Genomic DNA, 25,201 nt, shown 5'->3' on the forward strand with positions numbered 1-25,201 from the left:
CTTGGAAAAACAAAAACAAAAACAAAAAGACCCCTCCCCCCCAAAAAAAAAGAAAAAGAAAAAGAAAAGAAAACATGGAAAACAGGTCAAAGTGTAAGTGTTCACAGGGAATAATGACTAAAAACGTACCCTCTTCTGTTAGCAGTTCAACAATTTTTCAATCAGCAGAAGTAAAGCACACATGAATGCTATCTTGCTGATTTTGTTTCCACAAGGTTCCTGGTGGTTAACATCACTTTGGACATGTGGTTACCAACAGTAACTCTGTTCATGATAACTCGAAGGTGAAGTAACCAAAGACCAAAGGCTTCTTTGCTCCTCACTTTGTAAAGTGGTTGACATCTTTTGGTGCAGTGAACCAGTGACCGTATCCTTTGCTTTCCAAGTGTGAGATAAAGAGTCTTTTAGCTTGCTGGTAGCACCCACACATATCCTGAAAACAACATTTGCAAAACACAAAGAAAAGTATTTCAAAGCTCTGACCTCTGTGTAGACAAATAGATAATATCACCATGTTACAATAACATCTACAGCAATCAACATTCCTACTTGCTGATAATTTAAGTTTGCTATATATTTTCATTGCTCTCTTCCTGGATTTCTTTACTTCACTATTATCATAACTAGCATCATCATCACCACATCACTACGGTCATCATACATAATTTTATCATTACTGTTAATACTATGATTATGTCATGAAACTATAAATGAAGGTGAGGGAGAACAAACATGGCATATGACTTATGAGTAAAGATTGCTTTGTATAAATACTAGTCTTGGAGTAAGTTATCACATTGTACTACCACTTTCAGAGTATGTCTTTATAAATATGATTTTCTGCCACAATGACCACAAAAACAAATGGATGATTGCCCAGTAACAAAAAATAAAAGTAAAAGCTCTCATACACATAGCAGATAAATACAGCCAAGAAACTAGCCAATTATAGGAGCATGGTGCTTAAGTGCAGATAAGACACATCCCTTGTTAATCTGTTGTGATATAAATCTAAAAGGGAAATGTGCCGATGTGCTCATCTGTGTACATTACATGATTCAAACAGTTAAACATGCACTATCACACGAAACTACTGTGTCTGCTACAGAAAGAGGTTAGTCAAGTCTGCTCAGCTAATTTGGTTTAGTCCTGGATAGAGGCACAGCACTTCTCTTCAACCCACTTACCTTAGCCTCTTGGTAGGTGATGGCAAAGAGAAGGTCATCTCTCTTGGCAAGTGATGCGGTGGACCGGAATCGAGAGAAGAACGCTGCTTTGCACAGACGACTGGCTGCTTGACTGCCACTCTTGAACGGAGACCTGTAGGACATGTGAAATAGAACAAAGCAAGTATTGTACTTTTTTTTTTAGTACTGGTGGTAATGGCATGTTAGCCTTTGTTCCATGTCATCTTGTGTCACTATCCTCCACTTAACACTTTCAAACAAAAGTCATATTATTCATCTCAAATTTTGCAGGGAAAAATGTAATGCCCAACCATCATCACTTCTACTAAAGTGGACAGAAAGTATGTTTCCACCTGACATGGCTTAAAGTCATAGTACCTTAATAGTAACTTCTAACATACAGTCTAACTTCAGTTGTCTGCCATGTCACGCAGCCATTCGGATAAGTGATATGGCCGGGTAATTGAGATATACTCCAGCAAAACACTTTCTAGCTACCACATTGTGTTGGAGGTACATATTGTATAGACATGGCATTCAACAATTTACTCCTCGTACAATTACATAATATTTGAATGTTTACGATGCATACGTTAAAAAGAAATACAAGTAAAAATATCCCTTTATGTGTCTTTGTTTAGGGGCTGACAAACAAAGATAAAAACCTTGGAGGTACCACTCACTCTCTCTCCCTCTCTCTCTCTCTCCCTTCTCCCTGATCAAACCACCAGATAAGCAGCATCTTCTTCCTTCTAGCAACAACACTGTGGTATTGGTATTCAAGTTCAGATTTTCTTATAATCTGGTATATAGCTATAGCAAAACATTGTAGTTAGTTTAAAGATTATATTCATGTTCGGACTTTCTTATTGTCTGGTATTCACTACGAGAGAATGGTTGCTTTGTTATGATGTAGATAAGTTTTGCACTAAAAATAGATGAAATGCACAGAAAACTGTATGTCAACCCATGTCCTGACAAAAAAAAAAAAACAGATCTGGGTAAGTGGTGGCTAGATAACTTAGGTCAGACTGTGTCAGCTTTTAAAGACTCTATTGAGTTTCTATTAAATATTATCAAGACATCAGAAGCTGCACTTCACCGTTACACATATTCACAAGATGTAATTTAATGCAAAAATCGTAGAATATATCACTTTAATTGTAATGCTGTGTACCAGGTATTGATTTTCAGTCACCCTTGTGATTCCCACTGCCTGGTAAAACTGAGGCCAAACTTACGTTTGGTGGGTCCTTCCCTTCTCACAGTCAATGACCTCATACATGCGATCATCGTTAGAGAAGTTAACACTGATCCCTGGCTGGAGGCCATCTTGAATGCTGGCTGGTCGAGTGACTTGCCACACCTGTGGGTGGTGGAGAGCAAAGCCTGATGGCAGAGAACCGGTCAAGGTGTCGTCCACTCTGCAACACATGGCCCTTGTCAGGTGACCATGGTCATACATACTTCCTGGAAAATGAACATATGCATTTACACCATTTCATGAACATTGGATTCAATGAAGGACAGATTATACCAAGCTGAGGTAATGCATTCAATTCATAAATTATGTTTCAAGTGTTTGCATTTCCACAATGACTGCTGCAGCTCCCAAAATTCTGAGTTGTGAATAATTACCAATCTATCATCACTTTATAATTCATTAAAGGAGAAGTCCGGACGATTTTGAAAAAAATTAACCAAAATCTACATAAATAAAGGACCATAATGACTAAGTTTCATTGAAAAAGACCCTCCCAACTCGCCACAATCGATTTTTTAGCATCACTAATTTTGAATCGTAACCGTTCGATTTCTGTACGCCGGCGAGAAAGATCACGTGACAGCGTGATGTTTCATCCTCACATTGCTTTTTGCTTGGAGCGTCAGCTGGCTCGGGGGAGCCCTGCTTGAGCAACGGTGATACGGGCCAAGCAAGCGGTAGTAGCGTATACCGCTCAACAGTCTCTGACCACACAGCGGATGCACGCGGCATGATCTATTGCTTCATTAAAAAAATGCCGATGCGTCAAGTGTTAGGGTGTTGTCAATACTTCAACTTTACTAGTAAGTCTTCAAATTGAAGAAATATTTCGATTTTAAATTGATATCTATCCACGATACTACCTTTACATGATCCTGAATGCTACAACACGCAGCCCGATTACGCTGTGTGTATTGGGCTGCTGGTCGTAGTTACCGGCGCGGCGCGGCGGAGGTACCAAGCTGGCGCTGGCGTTTCTTCCTCGGTTCAAGTTACATGTATACTGTCGTATTTTATCACCGTCAGACACACTTTTCAACAGTCTCAGACAACAAAAGAGGCAATAATTCTGACATTGACAGACTGATTTCAGATTGTTCACACTCAGAAGTCGAAAAAACGATCGCGGATTGTGATAGCACTTGGCAGCAGCAGACGTAAATGTATGCCTGCACAGCCCGACAACAGCTAATGCATTGTAAGTGATGGGGTGGACACTAATAAGTACGGCAGTATTATAATACATACATATTTCAATTTAAACGAAAATGTTATAGCATTGCAACTATTTTACATTAATCTTTGAAGATTTTATATAGATATATAACGAAGATTATTTGAATAAAGGAATACAGCGTTTGGCAACAGCACTCCTAAATCGGTGTACGGTCTCCTGCAGTAGCGCCGACAAGGCACACCTATGCAGGCATGCAGATACCGCCCGCATTCAGCAGTGCAATGGGAGATCGATGCGTAGCTGGGCTTCGCTCGCGGTGCTCTCAGCTGAGGAAACTGCGCCCGATACGTCACGCGCAATGCATCCTGGGACAGATAGTACGAAGGGCAGCTCGCGACGGATTCGAACATGAAGAATTACCTTATCTTAAAAAAAAAATCATAGTAAATGTATCTGATGGTCTTTTCTCGTCGGGAAAAGGGTAATAGGCTCATGAAATATTGTTCTTTACACACGAAACGGCTGATAATCGTCCGGACTTCCCCTTTAAAATACACAAATTTAGTTATTTATTTATTATTTAGTTAGTCATTTCTGAAATTTACCAGCAACTCTACATTAAATTTTTGTGAAATATTACAATTGTACTAATTTTTACACAGGTTTAAAGTCCTATCATAAATGTTTGCATGTGTACATAATGTGTATGTTATGTATAAATACAATCATTAAACTACAGTACTAATTTTCTTTAGAATATAGAAACCTGAAGGAATCAAGGATATTGAAAAAATTCAAATCATATTTCACGTAGGCAACTGGTTTCCTTGAAAACACATTGGTATTAATGAGCATGAGTATTAACACATTGACTTCCATAGAGAGGAATGCATGATGAACCTTGTATCTCACCTAACGTGATTGAGTCCAGGTACACTGGGGCAATGAAATGGCTAAGTAAGGCTCCCTGAAGGCCGAGGATATTCCACCTCAACAACTTGTCACTTGATGACATGAAATGTATTGCACCCTGCAGAGAAAGGTGTACAACATTTGATGTGAAAAGAAAATACATTTATTCATTCACTACAATTTGTTACGTAATGCAAGAATAATGGATGTCCCACTATCAGAATTAACATGTTTCACAACTGGATAGCACAAAGATAAAAAGGAGCTCATGATAGAAATGGTGGGGCAGTTTGTGGCAATATTTGGAGATAAAACCATTGTGACCAAATAATACTACCTAAGGACATTGTCAACGACATTGTAGCTATACCCCAGAATGACACTCTTGACAAAAGCAGCGTGGCCTTTGACCCATCACCATTATTATGTTAGTGCAACAAATTGCTAATTCATTTCTATGCTACCCTGTTCACAAACTTTCAACATCACTAGATATTTCAAGCTACATAGTAATGACTGGAGATGTTTCTTACTTTAAAGAAATTATTTTCTTTCCATTTCTACCTTTCCTGCTGTATCATACTACTACTGAAAATGCTGTTTTGTTATAGCCAGGTTTGGGGAGTGGACACACCTGGTAAATCGGGAAAGATGCATTTTTGATGGTACTCCAAAGTGAATTTTCACTCAATGCTGGAATTGGGCGGATAATTTCAGTCTCTTCATAGATCTTGTTTATAGGAAATGTCATATGCCTTATTTAGTATTTTTGCCCAGTGAAAATTAAATTTATCTCTCAACAGAAGCTTCAAATCCATTAGTAATAAACACAATCTCGATCATATCCTTTAATCAGCAAAAAAAGAAAACCTTGTATCATATTCTGCATTTGTTTGCACACACGTAACACTCCTTACTTTAACTTCATAGAACACTTCAGGACTCTTTATTGCTATAAGATCCAAGCCATTGATGAATGTCAGTCTAATCATAAAGTATACCTCATTCCTCATCTAATCATAAAGCATACCTCATTTCTCATACATTGTACCAAATGAATAACCATCACTTTGATTGCTTAAACACTCTTGTCCTACACTGGAGTTTGGTCATAGAATATTCAAAATGATTTTAATGCAGTATCATGCGAACTGCTGTTGCAGATTATGGTAAACATTTCCCCAAATTTCCAAGAGCTTCTGTACACAGTACTCACTACTCTTGTCTGACCATCAAGTCCAACATGGGAATCTGAAAAAAAAAAAAAAATCAGAAATAACAACACATAATGTGATAAAAACAGATGCCAGCAAACAATGATAATACATTGTAGTGGTATTGATAAAGAAACTGGTTTTCATAACCCTGAACAGAGGAAATATGTACTCATTATACCATATCCCATCAAAAAGTTGTGATAAAAAGGATATCATTCTGAAAGTAACAATGAAAACAATGGCAGAAAGCCCTATTTGAGAGAGCAATACACCCAATCTATGCAAGAAATTCAAAAGCAAATATCCATTGCTTTTCAATGAAATGTTGTCTCACTTATTAAATGGCATCAACCATTCTTCATGATCACTCTATTACAGATACACATTATTCAACATTGAGTCCATATAAAAGCTACGAATGACTATGGTACACAAAGTTTGAAAGAGATGAAAATACCCAAGGTTTCATGCTAAGATGGCATACAAATTTATTAAAGAATGAACTACTGAAACAAAACCAACAAATATAAAAAATACACACTGCAATTGACATCTCAAAAAAGAAAGATGCCAGGGCCCTGTATTATAAAGAGTTAAAATTGATTAGATAGTTGATTTCAACTGTAAGTCTATGGCAGCCTGTGATGGTCGATTTTATCTTTTGATAAAACGGGGCCCAGATGTAAAAAATGATCTGTTTGGATTCATTTAAAGCAGATTGTGAGAAATGGAAAAGAATGCTACTAAATACCACAGGATACAAGAGACTAATTGGAATGGACTGCCATGGTATGTACTCACTCAGTGAACACAGACTGCCATGTCCACAATCCACCTTGAATGTTGGATAGTGAGCCCCACCCTGCATCAAATACATATCATCCTCAGACAAAGGGGTGTCATCTTTGGGTCTATAGAAATCAAAAGAAATGAGAAAAAAGATGCAGAAACCCAATGTTACAATTTTTCGTAACCACTAATAAAGCACTATACATACTAATAACAGGCGCAACAAACCCATTTGCCTGCTTGCCCCAGAAATATGGCAATATTAAATGTAACTACTCCCAGTCACAAGTGACTTCTAATGCTACTTGTAGGTGGATTTGTCTGCCATTACAATAAATAATTCAAGTTCAGAAGAATTGTAGTAATAAAAAGAATGATTAATCTATATTGGGACTTGTCAAACTCACACAAAATTTCCACTTGTTAACCTTGACTTATAGTGCTCACCAATGTTAATAGAGTTAGATGCCTTTTATAGAAAGGAACATCAAAATGAAAATAAATGGTAAAATCAGGTGGTAATCTAGCCAAAATCTTGTTCCTATTGTAGACATGGGTGTGTCAACAGTGCATGGAGTGTATGAAACAAAGAGCTGGACTCACTGTTTGAGGAACCTGGCAGCATCTCCTACTGGTGCTTGGTTCAAATACAGGTGGAATGTCACATCGTCTCGAAGAGCCAACAGAGGGCTCCCTTGATGACCGACAAAAATGGTCTTGGTGAACTCTCCCTCATAGAAGTACTTCAGCTGCTGGTACAGAAATCTGTGTCATAGGCGGATAATGAGATGCGAAAGAATGAAATCTGGATGAAACAGTATTTCTCATTTTTTATACGACTGACATTGTACAGTGTACAAAAAATTCACTTCTAATAAATATGACAGACATAATACATAATGATTGAATATTGCTGGAGAACATTGTACTTTCAGCATGAAAAGAAACAAATATACAAACACACATGTAAAGTACATGTTGTATATGGAATGTATAACAAGAACTAGAAATGTCGCTATGGCGACTGACGCCTCCGCCATAATGCATGATTCTCCCAACAGGCGTATAGTACAATGTCTTCACAGTGTGTGATCCATGACAGTTTCACATAACTGGCAAAATATTGAAATGACAGGTTTGTCAGAAATGTCTTGAACTGGGTTTGCTATAATTTTCTAAGAGTGCAGGTACACATATTTGGGGAATTTTGGGGAAGTTTATGCACTGAGTAATTTCCAAGGTATGAAGAAAGAGTGTGATGGACAGTACAAAATAGATTTTTTTTTTTTTTTTTTTGGGGGGGGGGGTATTGAAACCTGGCCTTTGACCCTTAACCTTTGGCCTTTGACCTTCTGGCTGGAAATTTCTCGGAGAATCTCCATTAGGTAATGCATGTATTAAGTTTTGAAACTAATAATGCAAGCATTGCATATACTAGTATATGAGGGAAATAGTAAAATTTTGAGGAGTTGACCTTGACCTTTGACCCCTGACTATTGACCCATGACCCCTTAATTCCCTAGATAATCCCTGCCAGACAGTACATGCGTATGTACCAAGTTCCACAAAGATACATTGAACCATTTTCATGAAAAGTGATATTGCAACATTTTCACCTAACCTTTGACCTTTTGACCTTTGACCTTATGACATGAAACTCTCTCTGGAGAATCTTTACACAGTAGTACACGTCAAAACCAAGTTTCAAGAAAATACCTTCAGGAATTGCATAGATATGGGGGAAATTGCAACATTTGTAGCATTTGACCTTGACCTTTTTGACCTTTGACCTCTTGCCAATGTCACTAAAATCTACTCAACTAATTGTCCCATCATACATCATCCTTGGACCAAATTTGGTGAAAGCTGCTTCATCCAGTTTTGAGTTATTACGTAAACAGACAAATTTCAGGATTTGACCTTGATCTTTGACCTTTGACCTCTGTCCGATTTCACTGAAAAACTATCAAGTAATTATCCCATCATACATCATCCTCCAACAAAGTTTGGTGAAATTTGCTCCATCCAGTCTTGAGCTATCACGTAAACGGATACAATTTCATGATTTGACCTTGACCTTTCACCTTTGAACTTTAGCTGATTTCACCCAAAATCTAATAAAATAATTGCCCCATCATACTTCATACTTGGACCAAGTTTGGTAAAATTCCAGTAAATATTATTCAAGTTATCGCGTAAACGAAAGCGGACAGACGTACGTACGTACGGACGGACAACCCGAAAACATAATGCCTCCGGCACCACTTCGTGGCGGAGGCATAAAAATAAAGTTGACATATGTCTAGAACACAACAGGCTCCCAAAAGAATAAATGCATTGGCCTTGGAAATCTCTCATCATCTCTTTCAATGACAAACGCGAGTATGCCAATAGTCTTCATCTCAGACCCCTTGTCTCATACAATGTAGGATTCTTGTTTTGGATAAGGTGCTGTGAGATGATAAGTAGCTCTAAAGAAACTGAGGGCACACCACAATGCTTGCCTACCTCTGGAAGCCTCTCCTAGCAACAGTCACACCATGACAGTCCAGTAAGGTCCGGCCATCCTGGCTGACCGTTGTCCCTGATGCCACTCCATTTCCAGTTCCCAAGGCGACCAGTTTACCCTTGCCCTGGGCACCTACCATACCATGGTGAAACCAAAGCTCTTGCAGTTTTATCCCATCATTCACTTGTTGTCTTAATACTTAAACAAAATAAAAATAATTATGAATATTTACAAATCCACATAATCTACGCACAAGATAAAGGTTGACAGAACATTTACTTCCCCGAAAAACGAGTATCAATTCAAATGTTATATTATAAAATCGGCATGTAATTTGTATGCAGTGTTTATTGCATCATTTACCACATCAATAATGATTGAATCTGTACACATTAGCTATCATAGTCAAATTAGCTGCATCACTGCGCACTTATTGACATCCATTATTGATATTAAACCTGACGTCAATCATGATATAATATGTCATGCATCAACAGTATGCAACCTTACATCACAAAATCATGCCATATTGCTAAGTAAAGGCTAGATTCTAAGAGAATTCTCTGTCTTCATATGATGTAAAAGTAATCAAAAACTGGATGAGCTGAAATTAGATGTTTGAAATAGTATTTAAGCTGGATGCTACACTTGGTTACAACTCACCTAACTTCATGACAAAAGCTGCATATGAGGAAGACATTGGAGTTGTTGCAGAGCCTGGGAATGGGGCACCAACACGTGGAATGTTCCTTGCTAGGGAAGCTATAATATCAGCTTCTGTGGCAGACACTTTCACTGCACCTGTATTGTTCTGCTGCTGCTGTTGTTGTGCAGACTGTTGGTTCACCTGTTGAGGTTGCTGCTGTTGAGTATGTTGTTGGTGTTGTAAAACTTGTTGAGGTTGTTGTGCTGGTACCACGGGTCTCACTTGATGTTGCTGGTTAACAATTGGAATGGACGGCTGACCTGTTAGCGTACCTGCAGTAGGAGGGTTGGGCATATGGGACTGTGCTCCCTGGCTGGACCTGGTCCATGCTTGTCCAGCCATAGGAGAACTCTGAGGGACTCTCAAGGATCCAACTTTGTTTACTGCTGGTCCAGGTCTGGTGTCAGGAGTGGGGTTGGCCTGACTTGCAGGGGTCATTTTACTGGGCATTGCATCCGTTGCTTCACCAGCAGCTGTTAACAGGCAGTGTCCAATAATGGGAAAGAACAAAGAAAAAAAAAATAATAATGAATGATAATAAAAATAACAACATAAAAAATAGGGTCAGCTGTACCTTTAAGTTGACCAAATAGAAAACAAAACTAGATACTCAGGTCTGAAAACTTTCTTGTCCATATCTTAGTTCCATAGTACCTGCAGATGAATAAGGCCAACTTTCATGAAGCTACACAAAAAGACTAACTGACATTGTCAAAAGAGCGAAATAGGTTGTGAATACTATGAAAATGAACTGCTATTCACAATGGTATTTAAATTACCATTATACTATCCTTTGAATGACAGAAACTTACAGTTAAAAATAAGCTATAGTCATTATTATTGTGAATTTTGTCTGCTAATCTATCACATAAGAAAAGAAAGGTGTAAGTCAAAGGTCTTTGCTTCTTCCTCCACACTTTGAATCTATAATGCCAGAACTTGAGGAGTAATGATTCGCAAAAGTCAAATGTGTTTGAAAGTTTTGTCAACACATCGCATTGAATGCCAGTCACTGATTCACAAGTCTCATACCACAAATATTTGTTGTTTTAGGGTACTACATGGTTTTGTGCTTCTATGCCTGTCATGCTTTACATACAGCACACTGAAAGTGTGGAAATAAATGAAATGAAATGTTAGCCAAGTCCTTCCCCTCAGAACAAATAGTTGATGTTGACCCAGAATGATACAAGGAGAGAAAGCCTCCTGCCTAGTCATACCCATTTGATTTGTAGTTTGAGCTTGTTTTTTTAGCTGATACTCCATATAGGACTCTTGCTTAGGGGCATTCCACGCATTCTCTGAAGGCACTTTGGTAGGATCATAGCTCAGCTGAAAGTGACCTTGTCCACTTGGCTTGGTGGATGGAGGGCCAAAAGTCCTCATGGTGCTGCTCAGTATGTTCTCATCAAACTAGAAATGGTAAAAAGTCAATTTTATGCACAGATAAGACACTGAAAAGAGCCATCTTTTCAACAATACAAAGAGTATCAAAGAGTATGCAATCAACAAAATAGCCAGTAATTCCATCAGCATCTCTCGTACACTCCTATCTATTTGTATCTCACCTTTAAAAAAAAAGGTTAGTGTGCAGCCCTGGCTACAGTAACCTGTTTTATCAATCAGCCATTGCTGTGCAAATTCTTTGTAAAGAAATCAACCATCTGCTTGTGTTGTGGATCATTACACAAACTACACCGTAGAACAGGATTTTAAATCTCACAGCATAGGCAATGCACTGAATGTCAGTACTATCTCCACTGTACCTAGGTACATGCTACACAAAGCACAAGCCTATCATATGATATTTCTTGCAACCTGTAAGATACAGTACATGACAATGTGAGGTAAGCAGTGTCAATTTGTGAGTCACAAACAAGCTTCATGCTAGTCCCTTCATGCTATGTGATCAATAGCAAATAGTTCGGCCTTGAGATGGCAAAACAACGTATCTACTTCCAACATCATTTCCAGTAAATTGAGTTTGAAGTTTAGCAAACCTACAGCTCTTTTTCTGTTTCTGTTAAACACTTCCTATCTTACCCTAAAAGGACCAACAATATCAGTAATACAGTGCATGCAAATAAATTTCACTACACCCTTTATTTTTAGAATAATTTGCATCTAATCAAAACATACATTGTTTTCCATCTCAACATATCCTTGCCATTGTTACGGCCAAACAACGTAAGTCTCCATCACTGCATCACATAATGTCCAACAACATCAATATGCGTGCGCTTCTGCAGCCGCACGTGGCACACGGCCTATTACTGCATAAACACGTAGATGGAAAACCAACCTATTGCATGTAGATATGTTGTTTTGCCAAGTTCATACCCAACGTGTGTTGGTCAGGGGCAAGCGTATCAACGCTAACGTTGTTTTGCCAACAAAATTTGAACAATTCCCACTGGGACAGGGTATCACATCTGAGTGACGGAATGGGTTCTGATTTCAAGATTTGGTCAAGAGTTAGATTATACTAAAATATCAAGCTAAAATATGTGACTAAGTCAATTTTCATGAATTTGTGCCATTCATTGTTTTTGCCATCTCACATCCGAGTTACCTGGATGGCGTTTGGTTGCTGAGCTCCTCTTGCATCCCGTTTGTCAGCCTCCTCATCCTCCATCCCTAGAAAGGTTCTCATGGCGATCCTTGATGCAGCAGCTTTGGCATCTTTCTTGGTTCTCCCTTTCCCTACATAACGGATGGCCATGGTATCACACAACATGATTGTATTCAGTGTGATTGTCACCATTAAACTATATGAATATAAGTATCATCTTGAATATGACATTGCTTTGTCATTGGAATACCATATGAATGATTGAACCAAAACAGATAATACCTGTTGCACTAATCTTACCTTGAAATAAAACCTGTACTATTATATAATATGTATAATACAAAAAAATATATATAATAATTAATATATATATATATATCACTGATTGCATGATGCCAGTGTAGAGGCTATAAATGCAAAGAAAAGCACTGTTAGGATATCTTGATATCACATCAAAATCAAACAAATACTATTAGTTACCCCCTGCTTGTTCACGAAATACGGGCAAATATCTACGGTCTGGTGCCATAATCCATGAGGCCAAAGGCCGGATGGAATATGGCACCAGACCGTAGATATTTCCCGTATTTCGTAAGAGCAAGCAGGGGGTAAAGATTTTATCTTTTTAAGTGTAAGTGCCAACCTTCTCGCTGATTTCCTCTCGTGAATGATGTTGAAATCGCTGGCTGTCAGCCATGTTGATTTACGTCTCGAGAGCTGATTACTGTATGCGCGCATACGTACACGTATCTAGGGGCTATCCAGGATTTCCATACAGGGGAGCTGCCTTTACAAAATTAAAGGGGGTGCAAGAGCTCCCCCCCCCCATGTTTTTCTTTCATTTCTTTTGTTTTAACAACAAATAAAGAGGGGGGGGGGCGCATTGCACCCCCTCTGGATCCACCACTGAGTATGGTCACTCACCCTGAGGAAACCTCTGTCCATCCACTATGGCCACCATGGCATAGTTACATGTGATGATTCCCCCTGTGCCCTCCGGTGCTACTTCCTCAAATGTCAGAGTAAGACGTTGAAGCTGGCAGAACTCATTGAAGGCCATGACTGGGTTCTTTTTGCCTGACATAAACTCTTTGACAAGTTCTCTGGGTATATCTTTAGGCTTAGCCTTGGCAATGATGGGGTTAACACCGCCATCTGGGGATGCAGTCGGTTCAGCAGCCCTAGCCTAGAAAAGAAGCATCCAAATATGATATATCAATCAACTACAAATCACTCCTACACAGAGTTCATACATTAACATCTGTATATTAAGTGGTTCCTCATTTCACATTCGAATTTCACACACGTTAGAAGCACAGCATTTCACGACTATTTTACAGTGTTTGCAAGTTCCTGTAGACCCAAACTAGAATAATCACTGAAGGTGATTAATACCCCCGCCCCTAGTGTTGCTTTATAGTCTCTGATGTCATGAGGGCAATGACATTAATACCAAGTTTGTGCACTTGTCGAATGGGAAACAGAATAATTTTAGTTTACTGTACAATTAGTTACAGAGTTGACACTGAGTATAAAACTTACAGCAAATGGAAACATGCTTTCCCCCAGCATCACTACACTTAAAGACCATCATACACACCAAATTTGACCTTCATAGCTTCAATGGTTTATTTTGATAGAAAAATGAGTGGTTACCATGGCAACATATTTTCCTTCTAACACATTGGTGTCTTGTAAAACTACATTTCTAGATCATAATACATACTAAATTTGACTTTAATTGCTTGAATGATGGAAAAGTTATTTGATCTGCAAGGTTTTGGTAAAATTGTGGTTATCATGGCAACGGTTTGTGTGACAAACACAAAAATTACAGTCAAACCTGCCTTAGCGGCCACCTCTCTATAGCGGCCACCTGTCTACAGCGGCCACTGAAAAATCCCCCCGAGAGAAAAGCCCTGTTAAAGACCCTGTGTATAGCGGCCACCTGTCTAACGCGGCCAGCGGCCACAAATTTTGTTTCCAGCGGTAGATTTTAACCTGTCTATAGCGGCCAAAAACCCGATGGAGCCGTAGCCGAGCCGATAATCCAGCGTGTTTTTCTGCTTTTTAGCCGTGCCAGTCATTCCTGGGCAACGTTCAGTGATCACTACCGCTGCATTCATCACTTATTCAGTCACAATAATGCACTTAGTGTTAAGCTTTCTTCATGACTGTGCACATGCTACATGTATACTACTGTGCAACAATTTCATAAACACCGGCATTGTTCTATGCATGATACACACGTGTGCATACGTATGTATGTGTGTATACACACATACATGTACATGTAAGTATTTATAGATATACAAAGATGATGCATGTACATGTAGGCAATGCAAACAAAGTTGGATTACCTGTCTATAGCGGCCACCTGTCTATAACGGCCACTTTTTCCGTATCCCTTGGGTGGCCGCTATAGGCAGGTTTGACTGTATGTGTTCCACATCTACAGATACCTCAGGGCCATAATGCCTACCAAATTTGGTTTTAATTGCTTGAAAACTGTGGAAGAAGTTCACTCCACAGGATTTAAAAAAAATGTGGTTACCATGGCAACGCATTGTCCGATACAAATACAAAGGACATTTTGCAAAACTACACTTATAAGAGCATCATACACACCAAATTTCACCTTCATATATTAAATGGTTCAATACAAAAATGAGTGGTTATCATGGCAACACATTTTTCTTATATTAACACGAATTGGTGTTTTGCATAACTACACCTCCTGATCATCATACATACTAAATTTGACCTTAATTGCTTGAATGATGTGGAAGTTATTCAATCCACAAGGTTTTGGTAAAATTATGGTTACCATGGCAACGCTTTGTCCAGCAAACACAAAAATTATGTGTTCCACATCTTTGCCTCAAGGCCATAATGCCTACAAAATTTGATTTCTATTGCTTCAAAACTGTGGAAGTTGTTCACTCTACAAGATTTCGAAGAAAACGTGCGGTTATCATGGCAATGCTTTGTCAAGTACAAACACAGGGTGTCTAGCATAACTACACCTATAGATCATCATAGATACCAATTTTGATTAAATACTATGGAAGTTATTCAATCCACAAGGTTTTGGTAAAATTATGGTTACCATGGCATCGCATTGTCCGACAAACACAAAAAACATGTCTTGCATATCTATACCTCAATATCATCATTTACCCTAAGTTTCATTTAAATTGCTTCAAAACTGTAGGAGTTCGCGACGCAAGATTTTGCAACAGACCGACCGACCGACTGACCGCCCGCCTGCCCGCCCAACCAACATCACGGTGATTCCTATATATACCCCCTTTACACTAAGTGTGACGGGGTTATAAAAATTAACTTTCAAATTACTAGAACCAGTAGTAACTGTCAGTACCCTAAATTCATGTCGTCCACTCTCTTCAACAAACATTTGCTGTATATTATTGCATATCAAAAGTATTAAGCCAGCATCAGTTTTTTTACACCTTCCTCTACTCTGGCAGCTCAATCCTACTAATGTGTAAGCTACATGCATTTGATAGACAATAGTTATGTAACCCCACCAAAATTTGGGTTACTAAGATTTCTCCAGAAATGTCGTCAGACTAGATTCCTACTTCCTTGGAAAACCCATGGTCACTGTTATCACCACCCCCTCCATTCATCCCTCCTCTGACGTCCGTACCCCACCTGTTTTCCAACAACCCCTCGATCAGTGTACTAGTAACCCCCAAGATTAGTCTTAAGATTTCCCCTTCAGCCTTTGACCCCAGCAGCCAATGTCCAATGGTAAGCCTGTGGGTATTGAGACTGGTCAAGCCCTGTGAAACGCCCCTGCTGGTGTTAGACTATGTAGGTGTAATAAAACTCAAGGATGGAGCAAGCTAGCCAGTCTAGGGATATTGTTTTAAGCACCCCTCCCTTTTATTGGTGTGTAGGCACAACAAGAGAAATGAAAGGACCATGTCTCAGAAGAGGAAGGTCATTCTCTCTGGGACAAAGTAGTAGTTGCTTTGGGATTTAGGGACAGTATCCTACCATGGGCAAAGCCTATACAGAGTGGACTGGTTCTAACTGTAGACCAACATTTTCTGTGACAATGACGTAGAGTGCACGTCTAGCCCAAATTCTGTCCTCTCTTTTATTCCTTTCCCTTCCCATTTCTCTGCCCCCCCCCCTCATTTTCAATGAACTGTTTAGGCTAGCTCTGTGTGTGCCTTAAAGTAGAGGAGCTCCATACATTAATAGATTTACTCTACCTGTGTTACATTGTGTATTACAGATACTGCTTTGATTTAATTATGTTATCAATGGCTGAAAGGATATGATTGTTTGCAAGATTATTATTTGATATGTCATATGTTCAGAACAAAGTGTGATCCACGCACTTCAGCATAAGAGATATGTATGTGCAGTGGTTATGTTTAATACATCATTTATGCAAATGAGGTATAGTTATGTCTCTATACCCTAATTGAGTGCTTTTTATGACTTATGCTATATGATTTGTCTAGTATGTTAACTAGATCAGTGTTTGCATGAGTATAAACAATGTGTTATATAGCTATGCTGGTTAGGTAGCACCTCTAGTGACCAAGGTCACAGGAGTGCAACTTTAAAGCCCTGTAGCCAGAAGGCTTGAGAGTGACTGGAAAGCCTGTCGTTACTGCCCTTGGTCAATGCTAAGACTTTGTCTGGCCAAGTGGATGGTCAGTACGTCAGTCATGTTCCTGGAAGTCAAGGGGAATGAGTGACCTCTAGCCAATGAGGCAGACTTTGAATGATGTCATAGAAACATGAACCAATGAAATTTCTGCAGGTCAGTTAACTTCCTGGAAGTTTCTGATTTTCTAGAGAAAGATTGTAATTTCAATATTTTACATAGAGATAGAAAAGTATAAAAGCCCGTAGCTTTGGAGCAAATAGGCATATCTGCTTCCTGCCAGCGCTTTGAGGCCTGCATCCACTTTGCTTGTTACATCGACTGTGTGATCCAGAAAGTTTTCTCACACATATATTGTCTGTTGAGAGGTTTACCACAAAACACTGGTAAAACCTTACAAGCATCAGCTGTACTGTTATATACAAGTTTGTGCCTGTGATACAACTGGTTGTGGCACGTACATCCACTGACTGCCGTGTGGAGCAACTTGTAGTGAAAACGAGTGTTGGCTCTTTTGACTAGGTAAGTCATTGTATTTTTCATAATGTGAATTGCATTGGATAGTGTTTGTTAATTAAGAACTCCAAACAATAGATTTGGAGATTGCGTATTGAGAGACTCTGATATCATGTATATAAATTCCGAAGTTATTGTTATGGTATGCAAATTGATGATCGATGATTGATGCTTGTGTATTACTTGGCAATGTAATATTACAATGCACTACAATGTATTTGCCCTTTGAATGTTTTATGAATGGACATGATTTTGCACAGACTCAAGTTCATTGCTAGACAGACAAAATTGGGAAACTGACTTGGAATTAGAAGTCAGATAGTTGATTGCATGGATGCATATTGAAATGCCCTGTAGACCCTCACACTCAGAGAAAGTGAGGCTATGCTCGTAAATATTGAGGTCTACAATGTGCAGCAGCACCCCCCCCCCCCCCCCTTTCTCGTCTGGAGTGACAGATTTATATCCACTGACCGTTCGGCTGTGAGTGGCAGAGGTCACTGCACTATTGAATTGTGGAATGTTTAACTCTAGAGGGGGAGGACTAGTCACTAGAAGTGAAAAACCTTGCAAAGAATTATGTGGGGAATAGTGCGATTGTGAATATAAAAAGGTTATATATTCATGCTCTTTTTAATGTATACATGTTCACTGTACATGCGTGGTGAAGTGTACAACTGCTCAGTGTAATTATTGTGTGCGTGAAGCGCTATTTCCACTCAAATTGTGAGATTTGAATCGGAGTCACATTATTTGTCGACCCCAGATGAAGCAACTATACTGCCAGTCGATCAGATAGATCAAAGCTTTATTTGTGGCAGCAGTGTTGGATATAATTCAGGATGCTGAAAATGTTTAACTGAAGAGAAGTTATTCTGACCGTATTTAGCACTTGTGTGTCAAAATGGATTGACAAACATTTGAATGTATACGATTGGAGATTGTATCTGTATTGTCTAATGCGCTCATATAGGTTTGTGAGGCAAGTATAAGTAAAGACAATGTACCAGATCAGATATTGGAGTGGACTTCCATACTCCTGAGGAAATATTATTGATTAGAAAGACACAATATTAGAAAAGTCCTGTGTCTTGTAAACTCTTTTGACTAGATACATATTTGGATGAGAGCTTTGGCCAGCCTTTGCTTGGTTCAGCGTGACTGACAGCTACTGAGCATTGCATCAGCTACTGTGTACGACTGGTTTGTGACTGCTCTGGGCTCGTCGACAGGATAACCGGCGAGAGAGACAAAGAGACAGCAACGAGTCGAATCATCGTCATACACTGGCAAATATTTTGTTATGCTAATGTAACAAAGGTTACAATTGAGTCTGTGGACAAATTGAATTGAATGATGTACTTTGTTGAACGACAAACAAGCTAATAAAGTTTGTCATTGGATTATTTTGTCAAAACTCAATCCCAGGTGTGATATTCTTTATTTATGAACTCGGGAGTGTAACATTCGGGTTACAGTTATAAATATCATAAATTAAATGTAGATGCCAAAATGAAGCAAACAATGAGGTACTGTGGCAGAAAAGAGATGTGGGATGCATAAATGGCAAGAATTGCTCTAATTCAATGGGTACATACAGTGTAGGACCAAAAGCTATTTGGGTTTGATAGGGAGATGTTGCTTGAGAGTATAAATGTATACCACCAAACAATCTTATGCTAGGTTGAGAGACAACTTTGTTAGGAAACTTTCAAACAAAAGGCACAGTGGTCCCAGATTTCTGAGGATGAAGAAAACGAGATGGATTGACACTCACGTAGAGGTCATTTGGCTCAGTACGTGTACAATGTAGGTAGTGGGTCTGCCTCCCACTCCATACAACCCAGGTTTGATTTCCAAGTCTAGCTGAGCAATGTTTTGTGAAATCATACCCTCTACTCTATAGATAGTCAAAACAATGTCCCTCAGATAGGACATCAAATGGAGGTCCCATGTATGATGAGAGAGTCACAAATCATGTACCAAGTATGTTTTGAAGGCTATCCTACTTCACTCGTTCATCGCAAAGAGCAGAGCGCATAACCTACATCTCGTTTCCAACTGGACCCCACGGAAGACCAGTTAGTGCAGTACAATATGGCTACAAATGTATCCAGCCATCTTTCATTTTATTTCATTTCATTTTATTGTTTCTGCATGGTACAAGTAATCGACTATGATCTTCTTATGAAAAATTAAACAAAGGGGTGTGTGTACATAAATTTTAAAACCAAAATAGGCAATTAAAATAGACTGTTCACAAATGCCATGTTGCACTGAGAGATGGCCCAGACTTACCTGACCAATGACCTGGATCTTTTTAAACTGGTTTCCACTCATTGTTGAATCTCAAGGAGCTGTGGAGAAAGCAGACTGTGCACTTTTTAAACATGAAATGAAATCATGTAACATCCTACTATGAAACTCCAGTACAACTGCCCCTTTAGAAACCAACCCAAATTATCCTGAGTAATACACTCTATCACATTTAGTAGTAAAGGATTCACAACCCCATCAATCGGTTCTAAACTCATCAAATGATGTGTAAACATTTTCAAACACTGCAACTGATTGACAGATGCCCTTTATTACCTTAACCCTAAAAAGACTGGGGGGGGGGGGGGGGGGGGGGGGGGCCTAAAAGGCCCCCCCTCGACATTTTGCGCGATTACTCTGCAACACGCAATGCTCTCACCGCGATGCACTATGACTTTTTTCTTTCGAGTTTCCCGCACATTTTGACACCAAATTTGTGACGCCCGGGGGTACGGTTCTGAAGTTACATAACTTTTTGTACATGCACATGAGGCTGAAAATTGCTCAAAAATGTGATTTTGTGTACAAAGTCAATGCAAATTGAGTTTTTTCACATGGTTCATATAAATATGCTTATTTTTACTCTCGATGGCTAAAATTAATTTGTTTTAGGAGTATCATGCTTCAAAAAGTGTCTGCCACAAATTTTGTAAAAAAAAACAACAAAAACAAAAGGTCGAAAAACAAGGAAATACATAAGAAATTCATGAAACAATAAAATAAATAAGAAATTAATTTTGATACCGATTTTTTTTTCAAGCACATTTGCTAAGAATACCACAAAGAATAATTACACCAAAAATGAGCACTTTTGGAGCTTTATTTACTGATTTAGATCAAAGAGTATGATTTCTCGCATAAATTAGCATAATTAATCAAAATAAAATAAAAAAAGGCTATTTTGGAAAATTTGAATATACCATCTTGTAGATTACATCGCACACTACCATTGTGCAAATTTCCGCGGCGATCGCGCGATCCACGGCCGAGATCTTAAGGGGGGGCCCTTTAGGCCCCCCCCCCCCCCCCCCCCCCAGTCTTTCGAGCTACCAAAATAGCCCAGTCTTTTTAGGGTTAAATATTTAATGATTTTCCAGTGTTTGAGATAAGTCATGATAATGGGCATACCCTGGACGTGTATGGGACACAGACCCACGACCTTGTGATTGCTAGAGAGGCTGTAGCAGTCATATATTCACATCCACTACACAACCAAGCTTACGACCCATAACAAGTGGTGGTTCAGGGGGGTGTTTCACAAAGCCGTTCTTAAAGTTAAGAAGGACTTAAGTGCGACTGGTGATCAGTTCTTCCATGCTATATTTATTAGAATCTCAATAATTCAGCACAAGAACTGATCACCAGTCGCACTTAAGTCCTTCTTAACTTTAAGAACGGCTTTGTGAAACATCCCCCTGATCCCTTTACAGCAGCTGGTTTATAGATCAGCATCATTTTATTTTTCAGTGTAGTGCGATAGTGATAGCAATTCATCGGTGACCTAATTCCTTTGCTGTCCTTTTGAAAACCACAAATAGCATCCGGCAGCGAATACATCACATTGAAGCATACAGGTAACACTGACAATGAATTCCAGTCAAGATTCTTTGAACCAATTAGGTGTGCATACAACTTGTACTCTACATACATTGTATATAGGCCCTAGGCTAGAGATCAATCAGTGCAGCATTGTACGTACAGCTTGATAATCCATGAGAGCAGAGACAAGCGATTTCATGCAGTGTTCAATGTGTCAAAATCACAGGGAGAGGAGGGCTTTTGCCTTTTAGTGGCATTACCAGTAATCACTTGTCAAACAGTGTTCAATACAGTAAGAGCAGCTCATCAGCTGCTCAGTGCGCACGGTGGTTCATGGGATATCACCTTGGCACATGCCGACATGGGGAATGAGGTTACAGTATCAATAATATAGGGCCGTCAAGTGCATGATTGCCAATTTACCACCAAACCAGACACCAAACAGTCAAATGTGATGGTTGTTTTATGAAAGCAAAGACCGTAAAATTCAAATAAAGAGCCCTGGTCTTACATACTCAAGTCAGATGTGCATACTTTACTGCAGCCCGACCAGACGCCGAGCAAAGCACGGTCTGTCATGACACTTGTGATGAGTACAGTGACAGGGCTGTGTAAAGTGTGTATACTCCATGGTGTCCAACACATCAACCGTGTCCATGGCATGGAAACCGACCACACACACACATTACGGCATTGCGCATACAGAACGAAAATGTATGCATGGGCTAAGCGCAATGGTGTTCAATTTTTCATTGGGCTACGCTACAGAGTGAAATGGGGCAAAAACAAGTAGAAATTACCGAAATTTAGCAAAATCGAATTAGACCTACTTCTCTAGTGTAAGTCTACCTTTGCTGACTCGTTGTTAAATGTAGAGTATTGATGACTTGATGTGACTCTGTCAAGAGGAACCTGGGAGAGCTACACTGAATTGACGGCCAGCGCATGCGCACACATCACATGCGCACAAATTTCAAATCCATTGACTGGATAAGATGTCTGCGTGCGCATGCGCTGGCCATCAATTCAGTGTAGCTCTCCAGTCCCAGGTTCCTCTCGACCGAGTCACATTAAGTCATCAATTCGAACAGAAAGGGACTAGATCTAGAGAGTGTTCTAGATCTAGACTTCTATTGGCAGACCCAAACGTTGCACGAACCCTGGCCCTGTTGTCAATACTTCAACATCACTGGTAAGTCTTCAAATTGAAGAAATTTTTCGATTTTAAGTTGATATTTGTCTGCGATACTACCCTGTCATCTGGTCATGATCCTGAATGCTAGTACAGTAGGCCTACTACTACGTTACTAGTGGTCCGCAGCCCCATTACGCTATGCGTATAGGGGCTGCTGGTCGCAGTTAGCCTGGACCTGGAGTCTTGTGCATGTCTACGTCTGTCATGTGGAAGAGTCCACCAAGTTTGCGAGTAGGGTCTAATTAATTAGACCACTTTACTCTCAGGTCAGGTCAGGAGTTGACGAAGAAAGTGAACTCGTCATACCTACAAAGTGATTATTTTGCTAACAAACTGGAGTATGTCATCTACCCACCTACTCTATCAGTGTGGAATAGTAATTTGGAATATATGGACAAGATCAGGTTAGTACTGATTTAATTTTTCTCGTTACGAATTTGTGTAAAAAGATGTCAGACTTCAGCTTCACGAGGCTGATTCGTGCGCGGAGAGGTGAGAGCCGCAGAAAAAAGCATCGAAAATATTTAGTCGGATCAGGCCGCTAGGTGCGGCAGTCTTGCATTGTGCGAACGCGCTGGCGCCCGTGTTTTGATGGGCGCTCTGCATCGGGTGATTAAAACTCGATTTAAAAAAAAAAAAACAGACAGGATTTTTTCTTCTTTTCATCATGGATAGTGGACATGTGTGTGTAACAAAAAATCACCGTGCAAAGTTGCGACAATTTATTCGTCAGATGTGAGATGAATAAGAAGTGAATGGGGGGCCTCATGAGGCGTTCCCCGGGGGGCCTCATGAGGCGGGGGGAGGTCCTCATGAGGAGGGACCATCCTCGTAGTACGCGGGGGCGGTCCTCATGAGCGGGTTTCCCGGACTGAATTGAAGGTATATTTCCCTTTTGTCTTTCAAAATAAGTAAAAAATAGTCACGGATTATGCACCTGATGGCACCATTAAAGGGCTAAAAATTGAAAAAGCTCCCTACCGTGGGAGGACACAGCACAGGGGGGAAAAACCCCTCCCACACCCTCGCTCGAGCGCACATTCGCATGCCGAGATGCCGAGTCATGAAAATCTCACTCATAAAATTTTTTTGAACTTGGCATCCCTGCGATACAACCCCAATTGTATAAAATTTAAATAAGGAGGGGATCCGTGAAGCCAGACGCAGTCTCCACCACTCCACGGAACATTTCCCCGACGACCAGAGAGAATTTTTTTTTTTAGACCGATCTTTCGGTCAATCAAATTCAATATAAAATTTATGCCAAGATTAAAAGAACACATAGAACATAGTCTAGATCTAGTCTAGCAATTGTTACATGGCTTGGTCTTGTCTAAAACTAAGTTCTATCTATAAATAACAGTACTAACCTTAGGAATTTGAATCGGTCTGTAACAAGTGGGTAGGCCTATCAAGAACAGGTGACACATTGACATGCGATCGCGACTGCTCGAGCCTTTATTATACTTAATGAAAGATGTTACTGTACTCCTTGACAATATGCACCACTACTCACCAAAACGTTAGGTGGGATCTTCTGTTGTATGGTGGTTTAGAAAGAGTTGCGACATTTGCACACACAATCGGACCTCCTTGTGCAATCTCTCGGGCACAGTACGTGAAAGTGAACACAGTCGCGCGAACGCCCGTACGGTACCGTGGCCCGTCGTAATCGTGTGAAGGCTGTGAAAGTTCGGACCCACGTTGTACGCATACTAAGTACGACGCAACGTGCTTCCATATTAGTGAAGGTATAAGTTTGCGTTGTTGTTTGAGTTTATTTGGCGCGTATCGATAAACCAAAGATAAGCGTCTTTGCGAAACTTACTGTTTCGCCAAACTTAACTAGTCTGAATTCTGAACTGTTTTTCGTCGTAAGATTTGTAGGCCTAAGCCCTCCCTCGGGGTATGAAAGTACAATACTACAAACATACAATTCCTGTATATGAATACAAAAATGTAATATGTTATAGTAATAAAAAAAAACAGATATGAACAAACATGTTTACAATTTAGACATCAAGGGTGTTACCACCGTTCCCCCCCCCCCATTTTTTATTTCTTACTTTTACCTCAGAAATGGCAGTATATAAAAAATGCCATAAAAAAAGATAGAATTAATGCGGATTAATGAAATCTTTGAGTGCGGTAATATCTTTGTTTTTGCGCTGAAGACCTTTTCTTTCTTTCTTTTTTTTTTCTTTTTGCTTGTCAGCTGAAGAAACCCGGTGGAATGATACACACACACACACACACACACACACACACACACACACACACACACACACAAAAAGTGCTATAAAAGATTTTCCCCCTTGTTAACTCATCGTTACAGGTAAAGGGATCAGGGGGTTAGAGCAGGAGGGTACGTGGCTGAGACAAAAGGCAGAGGAGGGTGGACAGACAAAATGCAGAGGAGGGTCAGAATGATCATGAGGATCACGGGGGCAACCATTGAAGGAAAAGGAGGCAACATAAAAGAAGATAAGGAACACCAGAGATATAAAGAAAGGGAAAGACTGAAAAAGCAACAACAAGGGGAGGGGGGCTGAGCAAAAACAGTGAGCCCTGAAAGGTGTACCAGGAGGATGCAACAAAATGAAAGTGATAAAACAATCAATACACACACTAATAATAATGATAATTATAAT

The 25,201-nt window shown here is 39.6% G+C and overlaps 1 protein-coding gene across 1 annotated transcript; it reads right to left on the bottom strand.

Moving 5' to 3' along the window:
- Nucleotides 1-319: 319 nt before the first annotated feature.
- LOC139711219 (uncharacterized) lies at nt 320-24,156 on the bottom strand. Its single transcript, XM_071623138.1, has 14 exons — nt 24,067-24,156; nt 19,799-19,857; nt 13,258-13,519; nt 12,334-12,464; nt 10,982-11,174; nt 9,719-10,222; nt 9,055-9,187; nt 7,150-7,311; nt 6,559-6,668; nt 5,760-5,791; nt 4,541-4,658; nt 2,429-2,657; nt 1,188-1,320; nt 320-433 (listed from the first exon to the last, which is right to left on the bottom strand). Exons 2-14 carry the CDS (start codon nt 19,838-19,840, stop codon nt 320-322), a joined length of 2,163 nt encoding a protein of 720 aa, XP_071479239.1. The 5' UTR covers nt 19,841-19,857; nt 24,067-24,156.
- Nucleotides 24,157-25,201: the final 1,045 nt, after the last annotated feature.

This window comes from Diadema antillarum, unplaced genomic scaffold, assembly GCF_040938485.1.
Source record: "Diadema antillarum isolate AM-2024a unplaced genomic scaffold, OU_Dant_1.0 seq00001626_RagTag, whole genome shotgun sequence".
NCBI classification, from domain to species: domain Eukaryota; kingdom Metazoa; phylum Echinodermata; class Echinoidea; order Diadematoida; family Diadematidae; genus Diadema; species Diadema antillarum.

Coding starts and splice junctions, on each gene's coding strand:
- LOC139711219 (XM_071623138.1), bottom strand. CDS start 19,840: ATGAGTGGAAACCAGTTTAAAAAGATCCAGGTCATTGGTCAG. Junction 9,188..9,718: donor AGCTTTTGTCATGAAGTTAG/GTGAGTTGTAAC, acceptor ATGGTATGGTAG/GTGCCCAGGGCAAGGGTAAA. Junction 1,321..2,428: donor AAGGGAAGGACCCACCAAAC/GTAAGTTTGGCC, acceptor CATGTCCTACAG/GTCTCCGTTCAAGAGTGGCA.